Below are 25,585 nucleotides of genomic sequence, written 5' to 3'. Positions count from 1 at the left end.
GACCACCCAGGGAGACCAGATACTGGAGGTGTAATAGATAGACAGATAGATAGATAGGTACTAGGCCCCTCATTACCTTCACCCAGACTGGCTCATTGGGCAGTTTCCATGCCAGGATGATATGCTAATAAGATCACAGACTACCAACTCTTTAATATCCACTCTGAGGGCAGGGTGTCACTCCAGGAGAAGCATTCCATGCTCCCGCCCCCGACTCCAGTAGTGTGGCACAGACGTTCTGCCCGGGGGAGAAACAGGCAATAAGGAGGAAGAACTTGGCACTGTAGCCCGAGGGGACTGAGTTTACCTGGAACACAGGAGGAGAAGTGCCTGCCTGCGGGCACTGTCAGAAACAATGGAGATCTTGACCGTGAGCATTTAAAAGAGGACTGGGAGCTCCAGATCACAGTGGCAATAAATGAAATAGCAAAGAGCCAGAAGTTTCACAGAGGGGAACAAGACAGCAAGAACAAGCCTGGGCTCCCACTCACCTCTGAGGGTACAGAAGGTTAAGCATACGTGCTAGGCTGCACCCACTCAGGAGACATCAGAGGGTGATGTGGGGTCAACTGAAAAGTGCTCCTCAAGAAATGCACAGATCCATCAGCAAAGAGCCTTGCGCCTGAATGGCTCAAATGGCTTCAGAACTTAACAAACAACTGAAAATTAAGCTACTCTGATCCAGGGGTGATGGTGTGAACCCCCAAAAGGAATTTATCCTCTGAGATGGGTTCCTCATGGTCAGCTGAGGGCCCAAATCCCATAAATAATAAGAGCCTAGCAGCCATTTTCTGACAGGGCCTTCTCACATACTCTGTCTACCCAGAAGAGCCTCAGATGTCCCGTTTGTTAATGCCCTCTGAGTCAACCACTGCCAGGAAGCCCTGGTTTCATCTTTCTACCAATGAACTGAGACCTGCCCTGGTCAATCAGAACTGCACAATTAAGATACCTCATTTACATAAAACAGACCTAATTGAGAATCTGAGTGGGAACTTTCGGTGTAAAAGGTGGCCTCTCCTTTGTCTTGGTAGAATGCAATTTAAGCTGCTATCTGAATCTGTGTCTCTGAGGCTGCAGCACCTTTTTGCTCACATAGATGCCTTTTATTCTTTATTATGGTCTAAAATTAATTTTGGTTTACAATAGTAAAGAAGCCAAGCTTAAAAACTAAAAACCAAATCACACTTCTGGTTTTTGTTTCCATGTGTAAGAAGCTTAGAAGTCACTATCCTGTCCTAACAACAAGTAAAAAGCTGAACATAAAAAGAACGTAAAAAATCAACAACTCTTCTTGGATCCATAAGAGAGGGGAAGACACAGGGCAAACTACTTCCCCAAAGACCGGAGATACAGACAGGCAAGCACAAGGAGTTGTGGCTTACCACAGGAGAGACTCACGAGCAGAAACTGCCAAGGAAACCAGTGCCAGAAGAGGAAATTACGATCTGTAAAACAGAGATCGCTGGAGGCGCAGTGAGGACAAGTATGAGAGTTAAAAACTGCAGAGGAATATAGCCATAGGGGAGAACCCACAATATTCTCAGATGGACCTGCAAGAGGCTCCACTGGATTCCCATAGCAAATATCAGGAAAAAAAAATCCTCCTGGGTTTTTGGCAGGAGAGGAGGCTAAAAGAAACTATTTTAAACCCCAGAGCAATCTATTTATCTTAATGAGACTTGCCCTCAGAGGAAACCAGTTACCCCAAGTCTAACCTCCCGGGGTATTAACAGAGCCTAACTGACATAGGGAAGAAAAATACTTAGCCCTACCCTACTCTAGCCTTTCTGCACCACCTAAAAGGGGAGAAAAAAACTGAGGAACACTTGTGAAATTCACAGTTGAGAGGCACAGCCTCATCAAAAGGACTGAGAACTAATCATAGGGCTACAGAATTCCTCCACTCCCTACAAACCTAACCAATGCATTAAGAAGATCCTACTTACAATAATTCCTTTCACTCAGTGCATCATGTCCACCTATGAAGAAAAATTACAAGGCACATCAAAAAGCAAAAACAATTCAAAGGGACAGAGCAAGCATCAGCGCCAGACACGGCAGAGATGTTAGAATTATCAGGCTGAGAATTTAAAATGACTATGGTTACTTATTCTAAGGGCTCTAATGGATAAAGGAGATAGATGAATAATGTAAGCAAAGAGATGGAAATCCTAAGAAAGAACCAAAAATAAATACTAGAGATGAAAAACACTGTAACAGACATGAAAAATGTCTCTGATGGGCTTTTTAATAAACTGGACATGGATAAGGAAGATTCTATGAGCTAGAGAATATATCAACATAATCACTGAAAACAGAAAGGCAAAGAAAACAAAGGTTGAAAAAAAAAATAACAGAATATCCAAGGACCATGAGGTAGCTACAAAAGGTATAATGTAAGTAAAAGTGAAATAATGGAAGGGGAAAAAATGTGAGAAAGGAACAGAAGAAATACTTGAAAAAATAATGACTGAGACTTTCCAGCAAATTAATATCCAATACCTAAGCACATATCTAGGAAACTCAGGGAACATCAAGCAGGATAAATGCCGATAAAATTACACTTAGACATATCATTTTCGAATTATAGAAAATTAAATATAAAGAAAAAAATCCTGAAACAAGCCAGAGGGGAAAAACGTCTTATCTATAAGGATGCAAAGATAAAAATTACACCCAACTTCTCAGAAACCATGCAAGAAGAGAGTAGAGTGAAATATTTAAAAGTGTTGAGAAAAATACCACCAACCTAAAATTCTGTACGCTGTGAAAATATCATTCAAAAGTAAAGGAGAAATAAAGACTTTTTCCTTTTGAGGGAATTTGTTGCCAGTAGACCAGTCTTACAAGCAATATTAAAAAGAAGTTCTTTGGAGAAAGAAACCATTCTAGTGAGTTTTGCTAATTATGGAGGAGGCTAAATATGTGTACAGGCATTGAGTATGTGAGAAAACTCTACACCTTCCTCTCAGTTATGTTGTAAACCTAAAACTGCTCTAAAAATTGTTTCTTTAAAAATATCGAATCACACTCATACCTGGGGAGTTCTTAGAGACTGTGGACATGCTCAAGACTACCCTTTCAGGCATGACCAGACAGAAAACCTGCTAGCTACTATCCTCTGGTCGAACACAGGGCGAAATTATAAATTCACTGAACTGCGGACAAAGAAGGGGGAAATCTAAGCAAGGTGGACTTAAACGCAACCTTTGACCTATAAGTGGCTTACATGGATGCCGGGGTGAACCCTAGAAAGCCATGAAAAGACAAAAACAAAGGGAAAAATTCTGAACAGGAACATAAGAGGTCACAGACTATGTGGGGAAAAATAGACTTCAAAGAATTAGTCCAATCGAGTGGCCAAATGACCAAACAATAAAAAGAACAATAAGTTCCAAAAAGGGGGGAGGGGAATCGATATCCAGACTTGTTACAATATATTATCCAAAATGTGTAGTTTTCAACAAAATATTACAAGACATACAAGAAAACAGTAAAGTGTGGCTCACACAGAGGAAAAAGAACAGGCACTAGAAACTGCCTTTGAGAGGTCCCAGATATTGCACTTAGCAGAAAAATATTTCAAAGCAGCTATTATAAATATGATCAAAGAACTATAGGAAACCATGGTTAAAGAAGTAAAGGAAGGTATAACAATGATTCATCAAATGCAGAGTAAGAATATATCCATTAAGTAATAGAAATTATAAAAAAAGAACCAAATGGAAATTCTGGAGTTGAAAAGTACATTAACTGCAAGAAAAAATTCACTAGAGAGGCTCAACAGTAGATTTGAGCAAGCAAGAAAAGAATAAACACATTTGAAGATAGATTGATAGTGATTATGCAAATGTGAAGAACAAAAAGAAACAGAGGAGGTAGATAAGGGTAAAAGGGGTCAAATATATGGTGACAGAAGGAGATTTGACTTTGGGTGGTGGACACACAATGCAATATACAGATGATGTATTATTGAATTGTACACTTGAAACCTATATAATTTTATTAACCAATATCACCCCAATAAATTTAATTTAAAAAGAGGAAAAAAGAAAAAAGAACAGAGCCCCAGAGAAATGTGGGATATCATTACGCACACCAACATGTGCAAAATAGGAGTACCGGAAGGAGAGAAGTGAGAAAGGGATAGAAAATATATTCAAAGAAATAATGGTTGAAAACTTCCCAAATTTGATGAAAAATAATAGTCTACACATCTAAGAAGCAAAATGGGCTCCAAGTAAAAGAACACAAAAAATCCACACCCAGACACATTGTGACGAAATTATGGAAAGTCAAAGATAAACAGAAAATCTCAAAAGCAGTAAGACAAAAATGATTCACCATGTAAAAGGGAACAACAATTAGATTACCAGCTCACTCCTCATCGGAAACAGTGCGGGTCATAAGGCAGGGATGATGCAATCGAAGTGCTTAAAGAGAAAAAAGAACTGTCAACTAGGAATCCTGAATCTAGAAAAACTATTTTCCAAAATGAAGACTAAATAAATACATGCCCAGATAAACAAAAACTGAGAGAATTTACTGCCACCCAATCTGCCTTACAAAAAATACAAAAGAACGTTCTTCAGGCTGAAAGCAAGTGATACCAGACAACAATCTGAATTCATATAAAAAGAGTGTTAGTAAAGTAATTATGTAGATAATTATAAAACACAGTACTGATTGTCTATTCCTTCTTTCCTTTCTTATTTAAAAAGCAACTACATAAAAATCTATAAAAATAAGATAAAATAAAAAACTATAAAATGCTGTTAGAACATCACATATGCGGCATGTTTGACAATAACAGTACAAAGAAATGGTGCAAATGAAGTTATAATTAGAGTAAGGAAATGACACCAGATGTTAACTCAAATCTACAGAAGCAAATGAAGAAAACCAAAAAAAATGATAAGACAGTAATATACCAGAAAGTCTATAAATATATTTGTGCTCTGCTTTTTTTCTCTCATCTTTTAAAAAATACATAAGTGTATATAAGGCACTAATTATAACCATGTACTGTTGAATTTTTAAACATATATAGACATAATACATATAATAATAACAAAAAGAGAGTATAACAATAGCAAAAAAGAGAAAAGGGAATGGAATTCCATCAAAGCAAAGTTTTTACTGGAATAAAGTTAGTGTAAATCCGAAGTAACTTCTAATAAATCAAGATGTATATTGTAAGCCTTAGAACCACCACAAGTAAAATAACTCAAATAATATGTAATTTTTTAACTGTTAAAGAAATGTAAATGGTACATTATAAAACAACCATTTAAGAACCAGCAATTCTACTACTAGGTATATACACAAAAGAACTGAAAGCAGGGACTCGAGCAGCTACTTATATACCAATGTTCATAACAGCATTATTCACAATAGCAAAAAAGAAGGAAACAACTGAAATGATCAGCAGCCGATGAGTGGGTAAACAAAATGTGGTAACTCCCTAAAACAGATTATTATTTACCCACGAAATGCAATGAAATATTGCTACGACATGAATGAACCTCGAAAACATTATGCCAAGCAAAATAAGCCAGAAATGAAAGGACAACTATTATATGGCTCTACTTATTTGAGGAACATAGAATATGCAAAGACATAGACAGAAAGTAGAATAAGTGGTTGCCAAGGGCTGAGAAGAGTGGGGGCTGGGGAGTTACAGTTTAATAGGCACAGAATTAGTTTGGGATGATGAAACATTCTGGAAATGGGCAGTGGTGATGGTTACACAACACTACAAATGTACTTAAAGGCACACACTTCGAAATGGTTAAAATGGTAAACTTTATGTTACGTGTATTTTACCACAATAAAATAAATTGGTAAAGAAAAAAAAAGAAATGATGTTCTCATATATGCCACGACATGGAACAACCTTGAAAATAGTATGCTAGTAAAATAAGCCAGACATAAAAGAAGAACAAATATTGTGTGATTCCACTTCACGAAGTATCTATCTGGAATAGGCAAAATCAGAGAGACAGAAAATGGATTAGAGGTTACCAGTGGCTGGAGGCGGGGGCAGGGATAATGTTTAAAAGTTAAAGAATTTCTGTTTGGGTGATAAAAAAAGTTTGGAAATAGATAGTGATGATGGCTGCATAACACTGAATGTAATTAATGCTACTGAATTGTATGCTTAAAATGATTAAAATAGCAGATTTCATGTTATATTGTATTACTACAATAAAAAATAAAATTCATTTTCAAAAAATATCCACTTAAGACAAAAGGAAGTAGTAAAGAAGGAAAAGAGGGGAAATTTTTCATGAGACATACAGAAAACAAAAAGCAAAAAGTCAGATATAAATTCAACAATAACATTAATATTAAATATGAATGGATTAAACAATACAATAAAATGGCAAGGATTTTCAAACTGGATTAAAAAAACAAGATCCAACTATTTGTTGTCAACAAGAGAAACACTTTAGATTCAAAGATACAAAGAGGTTGAAAGTAAAGGAATGAAAAAAGCTATACTATTTAAACAGCAACCATAAGAGCACTAGAGTGGCTATACTAATATCAGACAAAATAGACTTCAATACAAAAATGTTACTAGAGGTAAAGAGGGATTTTTTAATAATGCTAAAAGGGCAAATCCATCAGGAAGGGATAACAATTATAAACATATAGACCTAACAACAGAGACCCAAAATACATGAAGCAAAAGTTGACAAAACTGAGTGAAGAGATACATTATTCAACAATGATAGTTGGGGATTTCAATACCCCACTTTCAAAAACAGACAGAAGTCTATTTCAAAAATAGGCAGACAATCAAAAAGGTTACAGAAGACTTGACCAATACTATAAACCTACGAACCTAACAAACATCTATACCACACTCCACCCGATAGTATCAGACTATACTTTCTTCTCAAGTGTACATAAAACATTCTCCAGGATAGAATATTCTAGGCCTTAAAAAGCCTCAGTAGACTTAAAAGGACTGAAATCATACAAAGTATATTCTCCGCCTACATGGGATTAAATTAGAAATCAAGAAGGAACAGAAGTTATGTGGAAATTAAACAACACACTCTTAAAATAAACAATAGGTTAAAGAATAAAACACAAGTGAAATTTAAAAATGTCTTGTGCTGAATGAAGTGGAAAACACATACCAAAACTTATGGGATGGAACTAAAGCAATGATTTGGGAAAATTCTACAGCTATAAATAAGAATATTGAAAAAAAGAAAAAAAAGATCTCAACATTCCACCTTAGAAAAATGAAAAATAGAGAGCAAACTAAACCTAAAGCAAGCACAAAGGAAAAAAGTCATAAAGATTACAGTGAAAACAGATGAGATGGATAACTGAAAAGCAACAGAGAAAAAACAAGAAAACCAAAAGTTGGTGCTTTGAAAAGATCCAACAAACTGACAAACCTTTAGCTGGACTGACCAACAAAAGGACAGAGAAAATTCAAATTACTAAACTCAGAAATCAAAGAGGGGATGTCACTACCGGCCTTTGGAACATATTCCTGAAACAATGGAGATCTAGTGCACAGCTGTGTGCCGTTTTATAAACCTCTTCATCTCTCTCAATTCCCATTTCCTTATTTGTACAAAATGAAGTTGATGTATAGCTGTCATGTTCATACTATAAGCAGGAAAATCAGTTTTGCAAGCAAAATCTTCCAAGGACACACACTACACAGGAAAGTGATGAGAGCCTAACCTCGCTGAAGCACGGTGGGGATCTTAGAGAATTGTGGGTGAGGCTCCTCTTCCTCTTAAAAGAGATTCCAAGGCTCTTCTGGCAGAACCCTGGGGCGCCACAGAACACAGTTTCGAAACCTGTGTTCTGAACTATAGGATCTGTAAGGATTCTTGCAGCTCCAAAGTGTTATTTGTACCAAATTATCTTATTAAAATTGCTATTATACAATTTGTTATATTTCCACAAGATGGTGCTAATACATTCCATTTTCCATTAAAACAGGTGGTGAGTATAAACAGTTTTATAGTTAATAATTTTATCATAGTCCATGATTATTTAATACCTTTAACTTTTCAAAGTACTATTATGTTACTTATGTTATCTTCATTACAAGCTTGTGACACAGATAATACTGCACCTATTTTTCAGATGAGGACATCCCAGCACACAGTAGTTAGGTGAGTGACACAAAGTAACACAGTTGATTAGTAACAGATTTTCTGCTGCTAGCTCTGTAATCTTTCCCTAAATCACACTACCTGGCTCTCCATAAGATTGTAAAATTCTCAAGGTCCCAGGCTGAGAATAGGAGGGAAAAGAAAGGAATGAACATTAAGTAGCATTAAAATCAATATAAAACTCCCTTGGACCCATATACTGAACCATTAATATTTGTGCACATAAATATACTTTTATTTCCTTCATTCTTTACTTCTTATTAGAAGACCTCTGGTGATATATATTCCTATATAACCAGAGTAAAGGTTAAACACTGATAAATAAAAAAATCTCACAAATAATCTCCTGGTCGCAAACATAATAGCTATTTTTAAACTCACCATGGAAATGACATAACTCAAATCATGTGAATTTAGAAAACGACAGTATAATTTTTGAATTCTCCTCTTCTGATTCCATGAGAGATACAGAAAATTTTATAGAAGCAGGGAAGAAACATACTTCTTTCTCTTCCCACATGAGGATACTACACATAGGGCAAAAACTATTCTCAACTGATGCACAGGAACGCGCATTAGCTACCAACTGAGAGGTTTAGATTCATTTTAGAGAAATTAAAAATAATGTTAGAAAGGGAGGTAAAAAATTATTCCTCCTCTAAGACTGCCAACTCAATTATTTATTCACATCCAAAAAATCTAGCAACACTAAGTTTAGGTTGTTGTGAGTTTATTTAAGAAAATGTAAACTGTAACCACTGTCTCAGAAGGATGCCGAAGAAATCATGCTTTCTTTGGATCCTGAGGAGAGAAAGACAGCACAGAGCTCTAACACTCGGAGTGGAGAAATCCTCTCATTTTGTAACCTGCAAAGGACTCTCTTCTTCAGGAATATATAAGCACGGAGTCTCTGACCTGTAGGTCAAAGAAGTAAGGTCTTTTAAACTTCAATTATTAAGATCAACGTTGGATTATTTTTTACAGAACACCTTCGGGGTTTTTTTTTTTCCAATTGTGCAGGTTTTTGTCCCATTTAAATATCTTTTGTCATTTTCCCAATTTGTCTCACTGTCACCAATAAAACAAGGGATTACCAATTTGGAATTTTCCTATTTATACTCTTTGGCTTGGTTTTATTCCATTAACCTTTATTTATAGTCCATTCTGAAAAAACCCTCAATTCCTTAAATCCTCCAAATATATTTCAATGATTCTCATTTTTTCCTTGTCATCAAATATATTAAAAGAGCTTTTAAAAATTGTTTTTGAAAAAAATAATAAAGAATATGAAGAAAAACGTTAATACTGAGCATTTATGAGTGTAGGATTATGAGACATTTTCTTTCCATGTTATGTATTTTTGTGATAGTTAAGTATTTATAATTAGCATAGATAATTTCTTTAATCAGCAAAGAAGCTTTAAACATTATTTTTACTATGTCCATGGGTATTGCCCTTTCATTTTGACTGTTCTCCCCTCAATTTAATTTATCATAATTAGAAAATAGGTGTTCTTACAGCAAAGGAAAAAAAGTGAGCCTTTCGAGTGTTTACCAGCCAGTAGCTCCAAGGAACACAGTTGAATGAATTAGAAAGAACTACTACAAATTAAAAAACATTGTCAGTGATTAAGGCTATGACTAAGGTTTGGGATTAGGGTGTTTTCCTCCCGAGGAAAAAGTGTGCAAAATCTTTGCAGTAAATCAGTGCAAGCCCATAGCCTTTGGAGTTGGACTTATTTATGATCTGTTTGGTTTACAGGGCTTCTTGTAAAATACTAATTAGTTACAGCGCAATTTCTGTACACCTTTTCTAAAAGCCAACTTCAGCAAAATATATGTCCGAATTATTAGATAACACTTTGAATGATAAACACTAAATTTAAACTCCACCAGGGCAACTGAGAGGTCACTAACAAGTCCCCTAGATTGTGAAGAAAGTTCTATATCAACAGTCTCTTCCCGTTTACCTATTCTTGCCTTCTGTCAGGAGCGAACACAGGAGCTCGATATAGCAAGAATTACAAAAGAGAAGGAAAAAGAGAAAAAATTACATTTTATTAAACAAAAAAACCTCTTAAATATAGTTCCAAAGCTGGCATTCTAATTTCAAAACTCTGAAATTTTATATTCTATAGAGTCCTAACTGAACTTGTCGTTGAATACACCACGGCAGGTACCTTGACACCCGCAGTGAAGTAAGCTGAAGGATTCCCAATGTCTTTCCAAGTACAGCTTCTTTCTCTTCATGTGTTGCATCTTTAACAAGGGGACATGGTGTGTGGGTGAAGTGGGAAATAATAATAATAATAATTAATAATAATAATATGTAATAATAAGGGTACATGATCAGAGGGGTGTGGCAGAAGGAGTGCAGCAGCTGCTCTTGAACTTTTCTTAGCAAAAAAAGAAGGCAGGGAAGAGACATATAAACTGAGAACGGTCCGAAACTGAGATCCGTTAACAAGAACTGAGGGGAATAAAAGAGCTTTATAAACAGTACCCATTTATTGTCCTTTATGTTCTAGGCTTCTATTTCAACAAAATTCTAACACACGACAGCAACGTTGGTATCTTAGCATTCGTGCGAGAACCGGGCTTTTCCTTTTAGACTGGACGGGCACTTCCAAACTGTATGTAACCTCGAACATGATATTCGCTGTTCTCAAAAGACAGGCCTGTAGAGCATGCACTCATTCCGAAAGACGTGAAAAAATAACCAGGCAAAGAGACCGAAATCTTATATAATAACTAGAGCTAGAATTCAAGCTCTTCCTTGTTTTTCTCAATCTCGTTCGAGTGATAAGAACACAAAAGACTCAAACATAGTGGTGCTCTATAAAGTTATTATTATAAAGATTTTTATAAATGTATGACTGCAAGCCAAATTATCTTCCTAAAAATATAGCCGCTAAATATATAGTAAACATCTAATACGTCAGCTTATGGTATGGATGTCAGTCATGTCTTGTCACCATCATATTTTCCTTCCGTAAAGTTTTCTTAAAAATGATAACAAGTAAGAGGTCAATAACCCATGGCGTCTGTGAAAATCACCTACGTGTCATGCCACTTCAAACCCCAGCCTGCTCTTACGACCAGTTCCTGGAGAACATTCACCCTCATTCTTGGCATAAACTTCAAGCTCACCTCCACAGACTTAAGCTTCCAGAAGCCGTCTCTGGCACCAGCATACATTTTTTTGTCCTTCCCATTCCTGTCCTCTTGGCATACTAATGTTTTGATAAGTTGATGCCACATACTTTGTGAGTGCTCTACCTGCAAATACTGCCCAGCAAAACTCCCTCATCATTCGCTTCACACAAAAGCTGTTCATTTAAAGGAAACCTGTTGCAAAACTCATGCTAAACTAGTTAGCTCCTTTGGCTTATTTTAAATAATTCGATTTATAAAAATGATTTCTAATAAAAATTTCAAGTATATTACACTTGCGTGAAGCATTCCAAATTGAGACAAGGAGAGCTCTTATAAACTGCATAAGCCTCTTCTGTCAGGCATAATTCTTTAGAGTTTGACCATTCTTTGAGCACTAAAGTAACTTGCACAAAGAAGATATTTGCATAAATATTCTGTCAGAGATATATATGCCTGTGAGTACTTTAATCTTAATGACCACGTCTGTATTTACTTCATTAATGGCAAATGTAAATTTCATAATAGTTAAACTAATTATGGGAGTATCTCCAAAGAACCAGAATTAACCCTGTACTCAGAAAGGGAAGACGTGTAGCGAATGGATTTGATATACTTTACTCCATGATCCCCTGATACTCAAAACACCTTACGTGACATCTCCGAAAAATTACATTTTTCACGTAAAGTCATTTAACTAGAAATTACTGAGTATCTTCTACGTGCCAGAATCTGTGCTGGGCTTAGGTATCCAGTGCAAGACAGGGTTCTTGCATATAGTTGCTGTATTTTTGCACTATTCCATTAACATTTCCAGATTTGACACAACAGTACACATTTTATTATAGTACTGAGCATACAGTAAGTGAAAAATACATACTTACTTGATTGATGTGCAAATACCAAAATTTATTAAAGACTAATAATTTTAGCTGATCCTACTCCCACCCACCACTGCCTCCGCCCTTATGCTCTGAGGTTGGCAGACAGCAATATGTTCCAAAGCTAAGGGAAATATTTCCACATTCTTAATGGAAATACAAAAGGGACGGAGGAAGAGCGTGCTCTTATGTTAAAGTAAGAATAGAATATATTTTTCTATCAACTGACAACATGTAAGAATAATAAACAATGCATGTTAAAGGAGTAAATAAATTTAGCATGTTTACTTTTGAAGTCAGAGGATGTTTAAACTGCCAAAGTACCCTAGAGTAAGTATTAACTAAACTTTACGATAATATTCATTATTTCTGTTTATATTACCTAAGCCAGAAAGCACTTTCTTCATATTTACTCTGAATGTAGGTTTCTACTCCAAAGTTGTAACAGAGGATGTGAAGATACCCAGTCTGCAATATTAAAAAAGAAAAAAAGATATGTGAGAGTCATGATTTCCTTAACATTAAAAACTCCACAGCAGTTCAGACTCTTTAAAACATACTTAAGGTGTTCTATACATCAAAATAACCCTCTTATCCTTATCAAAATCTCTCAATTTATTTAGAGGAGGTACAAAATATTCAGGTGGTAGCATCAGTTATGTATGGAAAAGTAATACAATATATAGTATATAAAATATATAAAAGAATACAAAATGTAATATATGATACAATAATAAATATATAAAAGAATACAATAAATAAAATATATTTCTAATAGACTTGAAAGGTCCTTTATAATAGGAAGTGGAAAGCCTAATAATTGCCCAGAAAAAGTACAGGCTAAAATGCCTCTGTAGGTTGCCATATTCAATAAAAAGCATTAGATTAGAGAGTATATTCAAAACCGAAAAAAAAAATCACCATTGGGAGGAAAAGAATAATTTTTTATTCCAAAATTAAGACAACTTTAAATAACTCTAAAGTTCCAAAATGTGCCCACAGCACTTACCTAGTCATAAGAGTTATTTAAAATAATTAGTTTAATGGACCCTCTTTAACAACAAAAATTTTCTTTATAGAAGTAACCACTGAGATAAAAGTAGGAACGAGGATGTGAAAGGGGCCATAGGGAAACACTCTGGTGGGCTGATCAGCACCTTGGTCCCCACATTAACGCCACATCTTACAGAACATGCATCTGTCAAAATACTGGCAAATGGCATGAAAAAAAAAATTTACTTCTAATAATTTATCCAAATATCCCCCCTTTAGAAACCATCTACCCAGAATCTGATTAAGGAGTCCTTTCGAAGTTTTACCTGAGTAAGACTACAGAAGCAGATCCTCAATTAGGAATCCAAGATCTGAGGCAAAGTAATAGGTAAAGACCTGTCTTGCTTCCAAAAAAGTTTCCCTTTCAATTACAGTACATTCAGAAGAAGTTCAATATGCAAGCCTGAGCACATCAGACCGACTGGATATTTGAATCAAAAATAAAGAATAGTCTTGGTAATGTGGGTCTGGCAAGAATCCAGAGGTATTTAAATACATTCTTGACATTTCAGCAAAAAAAAAAAGAAGCTTAACTCATTCTATGCTCCAGATCCCATAGGTTCACACAGGGACACACCAATTATGTAGCTATACCGAAATAATGTAGCTCACACCCATTTGCTGCAGAGAGGCCTGCAACTAATAGTCCAGAGGAAAATGGAAAATAAAGCTTTTCATGGATATTTAAGTGTACTGAGTATTCAATTTCCTCAGTATTTGCCTCTGCCCTCACGATCTCTGCAAACGGACCTACGTTCAATGCTACTTCCTAGGGAGAAAAGAATATGAGATAAGAAATTTATGACAACAAACCTGCAGAGTATTAGAATACCTTTCAAGAGACTCCCAGCAGATTTTTATTTTGATGACAAAAATACATTTTAACTACCAATACTGCTGCATTCACTCATTCTTTTATACATTCAATAATAAATAGTTACTAAGAATTTCCTAACTATTAGGCACTATTTTAAACATTAGACATACAACAGGAAACAAAACAGACAAAAATCTCTGTCCTCATGAAACATTTCTAATGGGGTATGAAGTACTAAGGTTCATAAAAATATCTCTTTAAAAAATATGTTCCTAGCCCTCTATGGAGTGCTAACATTTCATTTTGCGACCAATATACAATGGCGAAGAAAAATACAAAGAATGCAGATGGGAAGGACTTTTGTATATTGCCTTTTACTAATGCATTACGGGATCCCCAGGATCCCTGGGGTCTCTAGAACCTCCAGCCACTGCTACATCACGTGGCCCAGAAATGACAGTTCCAACCGAAAACCTACTTTACAATGCCGAGATGAGATTATTAGGTGATTTTAAAAACTGAATTAGATATTACTGCCAAAAATGAGTTTGATCATTAACTTTTCAGTTCATTAAAAGGCTTTTTATTTTTAATTAACTAGATAACTTTTTTTTCAGCAAATTATTTTGTAAATTCGGTTTTTAAAATTCAGAAAAAGCAAACCTCTTCTTTGCCCAGTCTCAAATTTCGAGCTATTTTTCTTTGTATTTTTTTGCCACTGTGTATTGCTTGCAAAATGAGATGTCTTTTAAACATTTATAGGTAATGGATTTTTACATTTTGTTCAATTATAATAGTGTAGTAATAATTGAATGATAATTGCCTGGCTTTCTCAGTTATTGGCTTTAAGACATTACCTTCTAGTCCCTCCCTTATGTGCCTTTCCCTAATCCTCAGATATCTCAGTAATAAATAGGTTGTTAGTAATTTCTCCCGGTAAAGATACAATTTTTCAAACGCTTTATTTATTTGCTTCTGAACAATACAGCATTACCTTCTGCCTTGATGTTAACACCTTACAGTAATTCTTAATCTAGTTCTGAGATACAAGAAGGATGTCTCAGGAAAAAAAAGATAGCTGGTATACTTAATTAATTCCTTTTAAGTGAATAACACTATGTCAGCTTCTTTAACCTTTATCCAATCATTTCCTGTCATTATAAGATTCCCTGCCCTAGATTTTCAGGTCCCTTGTCTAAACCTTAAGCCCCTCAAAAACACACTAAATACTTTCATTGACCTTTAGAATTAAAATCATAAGTTTCCTAACAGTATAGTTCTATCAACCAAATAAAATAACTCTTAGCTTTCTGGACTTAAAGGTCTTTTACCATTAACCCCATCCTGATGAGGGCACAATTACGCTTCTGTTACATATCTTATGTCTTCTAATTCAGCTCTTTCCTCTGTCTCTCCATTTCATTTTCCCTTATCAGCTCTAACACTGCACAAGTTACCAAAAAAGTTTTCTTTCCTTATACACCACCTAAGAATCTCTCTTCATATCTTTCAATACACAGTTCAGGGTCCATTTACTCTACAAAGCATATTAAAGAAAGGTGTCTGTCTTCTAGTAATTTATAATGTGAAACAGATAGCAACAGAGCCAAAAGAAAGAGATGGTAAAAACAGGCAAAGAATCCAAGAAAATATTTACGGATAACTTTATGGATAAAATTATTAGAATTAATAAGAAGACAGAAAAGTTGCTGGATATTAAGTAAACATTTATAAACAACTGTATTCTTATACATCAATGACAAAAAAAATTAAAAATATAATCTTACAGATATCACTTAAGATAGCAATTGAATATGAAATATCTTTACACAGAAAATTTCAAAACTATGCTGAAATAATTTTGAAAAATAAAAACAAAGTTGGAAGTCTCAAACGTCCATATTTCAGATGTATGGTACAACAAAGCTACAGTAATCAAACAGTATTGGACTGTCATAGGACTTACACATAAACAATGCAATGGAACTGAGAGCACAGAAATAAAATTCAACACCTACGGTCAATTGATTTTTGACAAAGGTGCCTAAACCAGTCAATGGGAAAAGAATACTCTCTTCAACAAATGATAAACTGGGTTTTCACATGAATATGGACTCCTCCATAACACCGGGTACAAAAATTAAGTCAAAGTGGATTAAAGAATTTTGTCAATTTAAGTGCTATAAAATTCTTAGAAGACAGGTAAATCATCATAACCTTGGATTTGTCGGTGGATTCTTAGATCTGACACCAAAAGCACAAGCAACAGAAGAAAAAGTAGATAAATTGAATTTCACTAAAATTTTAAAAGTTTCTACATGAAAGGATACTACCCAGAGGGTGAATATATAACCTAGAAGATGAAGAAAATATTTGCAAATCATATACGTATATATGATAAGGGTGTCATATCCAAAAGATTTAATTATCAAAAGACAATCCAATTTTAAAATGGACAAAGGACTTGAATTTACATTTCTTCAAAGAACAGAATGGCCATACAAATTGCAAATGAGCATGTGATAAGATGCTTCACATCATCAGTCATTAGGGAAATGCCAGTCAAAACCACACGATACTGCTTCACACCCACTAGGATGGCTTTAATTAAAGAAATTGGAAAATAACAAGCATTGGTGAGGATGTGGAGAAAGCGGAACCTGGTACATTACAGATGGGAATGTAAAATGTACAGCTAATGTGAAAAACAGTTTAATCCTTCATCAAACAACGACAACTGCCACAGGACCCAGCAATTCCAGTCCTAAGTATAAACCCAAAAGAACTGAAAACAGATACTCAAATACTCGTACTGGAATATTCGTAACAGCACTATACACAATGTTCAAACAGGGGAAACAACCCAAATCTCCATCAACTGGTAAATGGATGAACAAAACATGGTCTATCTAAACCATGGACTATTATAATAGGCAATTCCACAGAGACAGAAAGCAGAGAAATGACTTCTAGGGGCTGGGAAGAGCAGAGAATGAAAACTAACTGCATAATGGGTATGAGATTTCCTCTGGGGATGATTAAAATGTTTTGGAACTAGACAAAAATGAGGGTTGCACAACATTGTGAATATACTAAATGCCACTAAACCGTATACTTTAAAATGGTTGCTTTCATATTATAGGATTTTTACCTTAATAAAAATAAAGGATATTAGAGGGAAAAAAGTATCAAAAAGGCATCAAATTTCTCAATAGTAATATCAGAAGCTAGAAGACAGTATAATCAAAGCTTTAAAATTATTTCTAACCAATAATTCTACATCTAGTCAAATTGTAAATGTGATGGTAGAATAAAAATATGTTTAGACATGCAAAGTTTTTAAATAAATTTATATCCCTTGCAAACATTCTCAGGAAGCTACAGGATATTCTGCACAAAAATGAGGAAGTAAAACCACAAAAAGAAAGACATAGGAATCAAGAAACAGAGGCTCAAACTAAGAGAGAGGTGAAGAGAAGTCCCAAGTCACCGAAGGAAGATCTCAAACAAAAACTGTGACGTGTGCCTAGAGAGCAACCTGCCCAGATTAGAGCACTTCAAGCAAATGAAACTGATAAAACTAACAAAAATATTTTAACATGTTGAAAAGAAATTTACATAATTAAAGGAGAAATAATATTGGAGAAGAGATACTATTAAGTACATGGAATACTAATTGATCAGGAAAACCAATGCAATTATTAACTCCAAGGAAAACAAAATGTTGTACAGGAAAGAAAAAGTAATCATAGTATCCTATATGGTTCGACAGAACATAGCATTTACATAAACATAGCAGTATAAACAGTAATCTAACCAAAATTATTGCATAACCATATAGAGATGATAGAGTGACAAAGTGGGCATATGTGTGGTACAGGTAGAGGGAAGCTGAAAATGATCCGAATTCATCCTCTAAAGTGGGAAGTCAACAAATGGTATCTAAAACTAAGAACTCAAGAACTGGTAGTATAAGAACACTATTCAGAAATGTGAAGGTAAATATAAAACCAACCAGCTAAAATGATTGAAATTAGCTACTGTGTAAGATAAAAAACGATGGGAGGGGTATGAGACTGATAATTTTGTAACAAGAACTGTAGAATTACGTTTCTCTTTATGTGCTAGTGATAAAAAATAAAAATTACATGTAATAGTAGGCCTAAAAAGTAAACCGCAAGTGTTTCAGAATAACAATGATTCCAAAGAGGACATACAGGTGGCCAAATGACACATGAAAAGATGCTCAACATCACTAATCATCACAGAAATGCAAATTAAAATCACAAGGAGATATCACCTCACACCCGTCGGAATGGCCATCATCAATAATTCAAAAACAACAAGTGCTGGCGAGGATGTGGAGAAAAGGGAACCCTCGCGCACTGTTGGTGGGATTGCAAATGGGTGCAGCCGCTATGGAAAACAGTCTGGAGCTTCCTCAAAAAATGAAATATAGAACTATCTTATAACTCAGTGATTCCAATTCCACTTCTGGGTATTTATCTGAAGAAATCCAAAACACTAATTTGAAAAGATCTACGCACCCTTATGTTCACTGCAGCATTATTTACAATAGCCAAGATATGGAAGCGACCTAAATGCCTATCAACAGATGACTGGATAAAGAAAGGGTGGTACATACATACAATGGACTATTATTAATCAGCCATTAAAAAAGAATGAAATCTTACCATTTACCACAATATAGATGGACCTGGAAGATATTATGCTAAGTGAGATAAGTCAGACAGACAGGGACAAATACCATATGATCTCGCTTGTATGTGAAATCTAAAGAACAAAACAAACAAACAAAATACAGTGCTAGCCTTAAGTAAAAATAAACACTGAAGATTTGTGAGAAGCGTTAACATTCTAATGACTACACAAAGAGCTTCACTGCAGCCAAGAACGTGACCAAGCTTTCCATACGCAGTAGGTATTTAGTTAGAATGTATGTAACTCACTTTAAATTTAATGGAACATGTTATTACAAAGATTCCAATGAGCCATTTTTAAGGTTCAAATCATTTTGAATTTGGAATGAAAGTTTATACCTTAAAGTAAGTTTTGTCCAGATATACAAAGCAGTGGGTGGAAAGGGTTAGAAAAGCAATTATATCTCAGCTACCGTAACAGGCAGAAAACTGAATTTTCCTTCCACAGGAGTAATTCATTTGTGTGCCAGGAGATTAGATTTTACTACAGAAAGATGTGTACAAAATCTTACAAATAAGTGTCAGATATCTGGCTACAAAATAGCAAGTTTAAATAGGCAAGAGAGGTGATGCAGGGCAGGCAGCCCAGACTCCACTTACAAGCTTGTGCCCCGACAGAACAGCAGTGAAGTCTAGCCGAAGCTTGATTTCATAATTTTAAAGGGTTTCAGAGACCAATCAACCATTTTTCTTGTATAAATGAAGTTTCACAATGAAGTAAAACGCTACGCTATAAATTCTAGAGCAATCTAAAATTACAAATGAAAGATAAAAGCAAGCCAAACACACCAATCGACTAATGAAAATAAACTTCTAATTAGTTTCAAACTTTGAGGAGAAACAGGTAAGGAATTAAGAAAACAGTGCGCTATTAAGAGATTTTTGCTATAAAAAATATATACATAGACACAAACACTCTGAGCTATGGCCCAGGGCTTCTCTATATCAAAGACTAGAAGTTTTTATACTGAAGGGACATTTGAGACCACGTCATCATACACTCATTTTACAGATGGCAACAATGAGTTTCAGAGCAGTGGAGCATCTCATCAGTAGCCACACTAAGTACCTCCTACGATGCTGTACGTATATCACAAACATTGTTTAGAGTAATTACAAGAATCTCAAATAACAAAGAAAGTGTCTAAGTTCTACTTACGAAAGTAGGTAACTATATACACAAACATTTTTTTTTAAATAAGTGTTCGAATTGGAAGAATTTTCTAATGCTCACTAAACAAAATTCATTTACACAAAATATCACGATGTCACAATTATTCCAGTGAATTGATTTTTCACTATGAACCTACAGAAGCTGGACACTGAACCAATTATTTCTAACCATTTCATTACTTGATTTCACAACACCTCCACCGAGCTCCTAGAAGTACCGTGTGGCATACATTTACTTTAAAGTAGAAGCTAAGTTTAACTTGCTTTAAGAGTAGGTTTTGGGGGTTTTGATTTTTCAGAACTTTATAAAATCCTCTTCCAAGGACTAGAGACATCTTGTGAAGTCAGCCATGCCTCACACCCAGTTTTTGTTCACTTTCTCTTGTTTTGTAACTGTAACCACTTCGATTATAGGAATTTTAGGTAGTTTTATAGTTCTGTAATTTTCTAAGGGACAGAGACTCTGGGGATGAGCGCATGGTTTCCCTGATAAGACTGTATGCGATCATTCTAGTATAAGAATGTATTGTTCATCCACCAGGGGATGAGCATAGAAAGTCAGAGCCTAAGCAGGGTGAGAGAGCACCTACAATGGCTGAACACAGGATGTTGGGGCAGGGTGGAGTGTGTGCGCCCAGAGGAGGAGACCCAGAAAATAGAGCCAGGGCATGAGCAAGGAGAGGAAGGCACCTTCACAGTGAAGAGGGTGGCAGAAGAGATGGGAGACTGGTTAGGTACATGGGTATTGATTAAATACGCAACTATATTAAGTATAACAAAAACTAGGTTTCTCATTTCTGGAGAAAAGAATTAGAAATATGGAAGGGGGAACGCTAGGATGGACACTTTGGTGTTGACTGTGGTTTGGAGTTGAAGGTATCATGGCTTTCAGTAGATTAGATACACAGATAGGTAGATGATAGGTTATGGGTGGATGGATGGATGGATGGATAAGTAGACAGAATACAGATAAATATGAATGGAAATGTATATATACGTATATACTACATATGTATATTATATATACACAAATGTCACCACCAATAATAACACACACACACACACACACACACACGCTCTGTTTGCCAAGAGTGACAGTGGTGACACCCCAAAAGCAACAATTATACCTAGTGCCCAGATCTTGGCTTCTAAACAGAATTTTCCACCAAAAGGAACCAGAGCTCCTCAGAGAAATAGCTAATTCCGTGGTTTGAGCAGGACCTCTCCTGCAGGATAAGTCAGCCTGGAGAGAAAAAACAAGTACTCACAAGTGATGGCGATATGTTAAAAAGACACAAAAACCAGATTAAAGGGGCTCTCAGTGGCCAAATTTGAGGAAAGTTGAGCATCAAAAGAAATAGAATTCTAGGTCTGAATAAGATGGAATAAGGACATTTCCCTCCTTCTCTCTCACTGAACATAACTATAAAACATGGACTGACTGTATAGCTATGTGATGTCTCTGAAAAGAAAACAGCAGAGGGCAGAGTGGAGAAGAATACCAGAATTCAAAGTAACAGCAAACTGACGGTGAGTTCACCATTCTTTTCCTCTGGTACTCCCTGGCCTAAGTTAATGCAGCCAGAAACAAAGCAGTGAGCATCCTGGTGCAGATTGAGAAACCATCTCTAGTTCCAGCTTGAGCTGCTCAGAGACAGTGCAAAACTCCTGTTTTCAGTTTTAATTTTCTCTTTAACTTTTTGTTTAATTATTTAACTCTCTTCTGACCTAGACCCCAGGCAATTAATTCCATGGTAGCAAAAGCAATGGCAGCCAGGGGAAACTACAAGAGTTAAAACTTTGTGGGAGGGAAACCTTTCTCTCCACTTGGGGTGCTGCAGTTCCAAGAGAAACTTGGGAAAAACCCCGCTGCTTTTTTTTCTGTTTCTATCTTCCCACTGCTTGGCCCCAGATGCAGTACAACTGCATATATGGACAGTTACCAGGTGGAGCACTGAAAAGAGTAGCTCAAGAGAATCAGAAACTTCTAAGAAGTTAATGGAGAGAAAGGAGTTCAGGAAAAAAAATCGTCAAGTTGTTGATAAAGACCTGGGCTCATCTCACAACCAGAGCAAGCATGGATCTGATCTTAATTACCATAGCAAAGATTCTGAAAACTGAACTAGAGAAAGACATCCACCAGGTGCCAGACTGACGAATGAGTGTTGTGTATGCAGGAAAAATCTGAATAGCACTGCAAAGCCTTTGAAAACTGAACTGACACTGGAACCGCAGTCTCTAGGAGACAATTTGAAAACTGTGCTGTGACTCTTTTAGGTTGATTACCTGCAAAAATAAAAATATCAACATTTTCACAAAATATATGTTAAGACCAAGAAGCTTAAAACATAATATTCAAAATGTCTAGGATACAATAAAAAATTACTGAATCTACGAAGACCCGTGAAAACTTCAACTTACATGAAAAAAAAAAAAAGACAATCAACAGACGTTGGCAATGAGATGACAAAGAAATTGGAAATATCTGATAAAGACATTAAATCAGTTCTTATAAAATAGAACGTGCAATTATGAACACTCTCAAAACAAACAGAAAAATAGAAAGTCTCAGCAAAGAAACAGAACAGGGATCACTCAGCAAACTACAACCTGTAGGCCAATAGACTGTGAGCTAAAAATTGTTTTTACATTTTTGAAGGATTATTGAAAAAAATTATGCAACACAGCATGTATGTGATCCACAAAGGCTAAAATATTAACTCTCTTGTAATTTACAGAAAGTTTCCTAATCCCCGAAATAGAAAATATAAAGAACCAAATGGAAATGTTCAAACTCAAATATACAGTAAGAGAACAAAAACCCTCACTGGATGGACTCAGTAGCAGAATGCAAACGAAAAAGGAAAGAGACAGTAAACTTGAAAATAGACATCAACCCAGCAATTTGAAAAAGAGAGGAAAAAATATTGGTGGGGAAAACAGCATCAAGTATCTGCAGAATTATAACAACAACCACAACAACAAAACAACAAAAAACTCAATTTAGCATCATTAGTGTCCCAGAAAAGAGACAAGGTGTGGTACTAAAAAACATATTTAAGAAATAATGGCTTAATATTTCCCACATTTAGAGAAACATATGCACCTATGGATTCAAGAAATGTAGGATAGAAGTGATATCAGCAAGACAGCAAAATAGGTCTCAGCCCTTGCCCCACATAGAAACACAGATTTAACAACCATTCATGGATGAAAATATATTTGTAAGAGTCCTCAAATCCAAGTAAGAGGTTCTGGTACTCTAGTGGAGCACAGATGTGAGAAAAGATGAATTTAAAAAACAGTAAGAGAAACAGTCTCACTTTACCTGCATCACCCGCCCTTCCAACTTGGCACAGCACAGTGCCAAGAGAGATCCCCTTGACCCATGAGTTTTCCAGTGGGGGAAAGAAAGAGCCTGGCCCATCAACCCCAGCAGCAGACCTGCCCACCCACAGACCCCAGCAGCAGGCCTATCCACTCACAGAACCCACCAGACAGGCCGACTATGGTTCCCACCAAGCAGCCGATTCAGAATCTCTGACCAAGCTTACTGGTGAAGGGCTTTCCCTGCTCATGTTCGTCTGTAAAGACTGAAAAAAGTGACTGCTTCTTCAAATGTACACTGATACAAGGCTACGAGGATCACAGAGAATCAGGAAAATATGACATCACCAAAGGAAAAAGTAAAGCTCCAGTAAGCAACCCAAAATAAATGGAGATCTACAAACTGCCTGACAAAAAATTCAAAATAATTGTCTCAAAGAAACTGAGTGAGCTAGAGACCACATATAGATAACTAAATGAAATATGGAAAACAATATATTAAAAAATGAGTTAAATAGACAGAAACCATAAAAAAAGAAAGACACACATTCCGGAGCTAAAGAATACAATGACTGAGCTGAAAAATTCAATAGAGAGCTTCAACAGCAGACTCCATAAAATTATGGGAGTCCAGAAGAAGAAAAAGGGAAAATGGCAAAAAGCTTATTTAAAGAAATAATGTCTCAGCCCTTGCCCCACATAGAAACGTATGCACCTATGGATTCGAGAAGTTTAGGATAGAATAAAAAACAAAAAATTTCCCATATTTGCAGATAGAAGTGAATATGCAGATTCATGAAGCCCATGGGACCCCAATGAGGTTAAATCTAGAAAGGTCTAAGCCAAAACAGCCAAGCACGTGAGAGTATAAACATAGTGGTAAAGGTAAATACATGGACAAATGTAGAATAATATACAGTAATGGTAGGTAAACCACTTTAAATCCTAGTATAAAGGTTAAAAGATAAAAGCATTAAGAATAACTATAACCACAAACATTTGTTAATGAATATCCAATATAAAAAGAAATGGACAAAATGGAACAGATATAGAACATTCTATCCAACAGCAGCAGTACAGTCTTCTCAAGCACTACAAAGCATCCTCCAGGATAGATCATATATGGGAGGCCACAAAACAAGTCTCAGCATACTCAAGATAACAGAAATTATATCAAGTACCTTTTCTAACCACATAAAACTAGATATCGATAATAGGAGGACAGTTTGAAAATTCATAAATACATGGAAATTAAACAACACACCTAAAAAACAATGAATCAAAGAAGAAATCAAAAGGAAAATTTAAAAAAATATCTTGAGACAAATGAAAATGCAAACAACATACCACCACAACTTACGGGATGCAGCAAAAGTAGTTCTAAGAGGGAAGTTTTATAGTGATATGCACATACATCAAAGAAAAAGGTGTATCTCTAATAAACAACCTAACTTCACATGTCAAGGAACTAGGAAATGAAAAACAAAGTCCAGTGTTAGCAGGAGAAAGGAAATGATAAAGATTGCAGCAGAAATAAGTGAAATAGAGAATAGGAAAACAATAGAAAAGACCAACAAAATGAATTATTAGTTTTTGAGACTGTAAACACAATTGACAAAACTTTAATGACACTAACAAAATGGTAAGAAAAAGAAAGACTCAAACAAATACAATAATAAATGAAAGAGGAGACATTACAAATGATACTCAGAAAGACAAAGGCTCGTAAGAGATCGTGAATTTATATACCAACAAATTGGATAACCTAGAAGAAATGAATGAATTCCCAGAAACATGCGACATACCAAGACTAAATCATAGAGTCAAGGTAAGAGTGTGGAAGTGTTCTAGGCTGAAAGAAATTAGAGACCAGGTACAGTCCTACATGGAACCCATTCTGTATAAAGGACAGTACTGGGAAACTTGAAGGCAGTCTCTGGGCAAAGGGTATACAGTTCTTTGAACTATTCTTATAACATTTTCATAAATATGAAATCGTTTTAAAATTTTTAAAGCCGAAAAGAGTACCTAGAACATAGCTGGCAACATACGAATATTTACTGAATTCAGTTCTACATTATAACATAGAATCTGGGGAAAAACTAAAACCTATTTCACAAATAGGTACAATTTATGGAGTCATGGGAACATTCTCCCCGACATCCTAATATATCTTTGTTATCAACTCCCTCCGTGATAGTGAATACTGAAGTAGCCATAAGCACTGAAATAGGGAAGAAAGAATGGAAAATGGAGATAAACTGGAAAAATAAAAACTTATAGACTCTGGAATTTTGAGGGCATC

At 35.5% G+C, this 25,585-nt stretch overlaps 1 protein-coding gene across 1 annotated transcript in view; it reads right to left on the bottom strand.

Moving 5' to 3' along the window:
- The window catches only part of TEX11 (testis expressed 11), a 144,167-nt gene that overhangs the window by 87,039 nt on the left and 31,543 nt on the right, over positions 1–25,585 (bottom strand). The window contains exon 10 of the mRNA XM_039841737.1: positions 12,572–12,657. Coding sequence (XP_039697671.1) covers positions 12,572–12,657 — 86 coding nt within the window. The remainder of the gene's footprint in view (positions 1–12,571; positions 12,658–25,585) is intronic.

This window comes from Pteropus medius, unplaced genomic scaffold (genome assembly GCF_902729225.1).
Source record: "Pteropus medius unplaced genomic scaffold, Ma_sr-lr_union100, whole genome shotgun sequence".
NCBI classification, from domain to species: domain Eukaryota; kingdom Metazoa; phylum Chordata; class Mammalia; order Chiroptera; family Pteropodidae; genus Pteropus; species Pteropus medius.
Note: the sequence above shows the minus strand (reverse complement) of the source record. Positions and strands in the feature narration are given on the sequence as shown.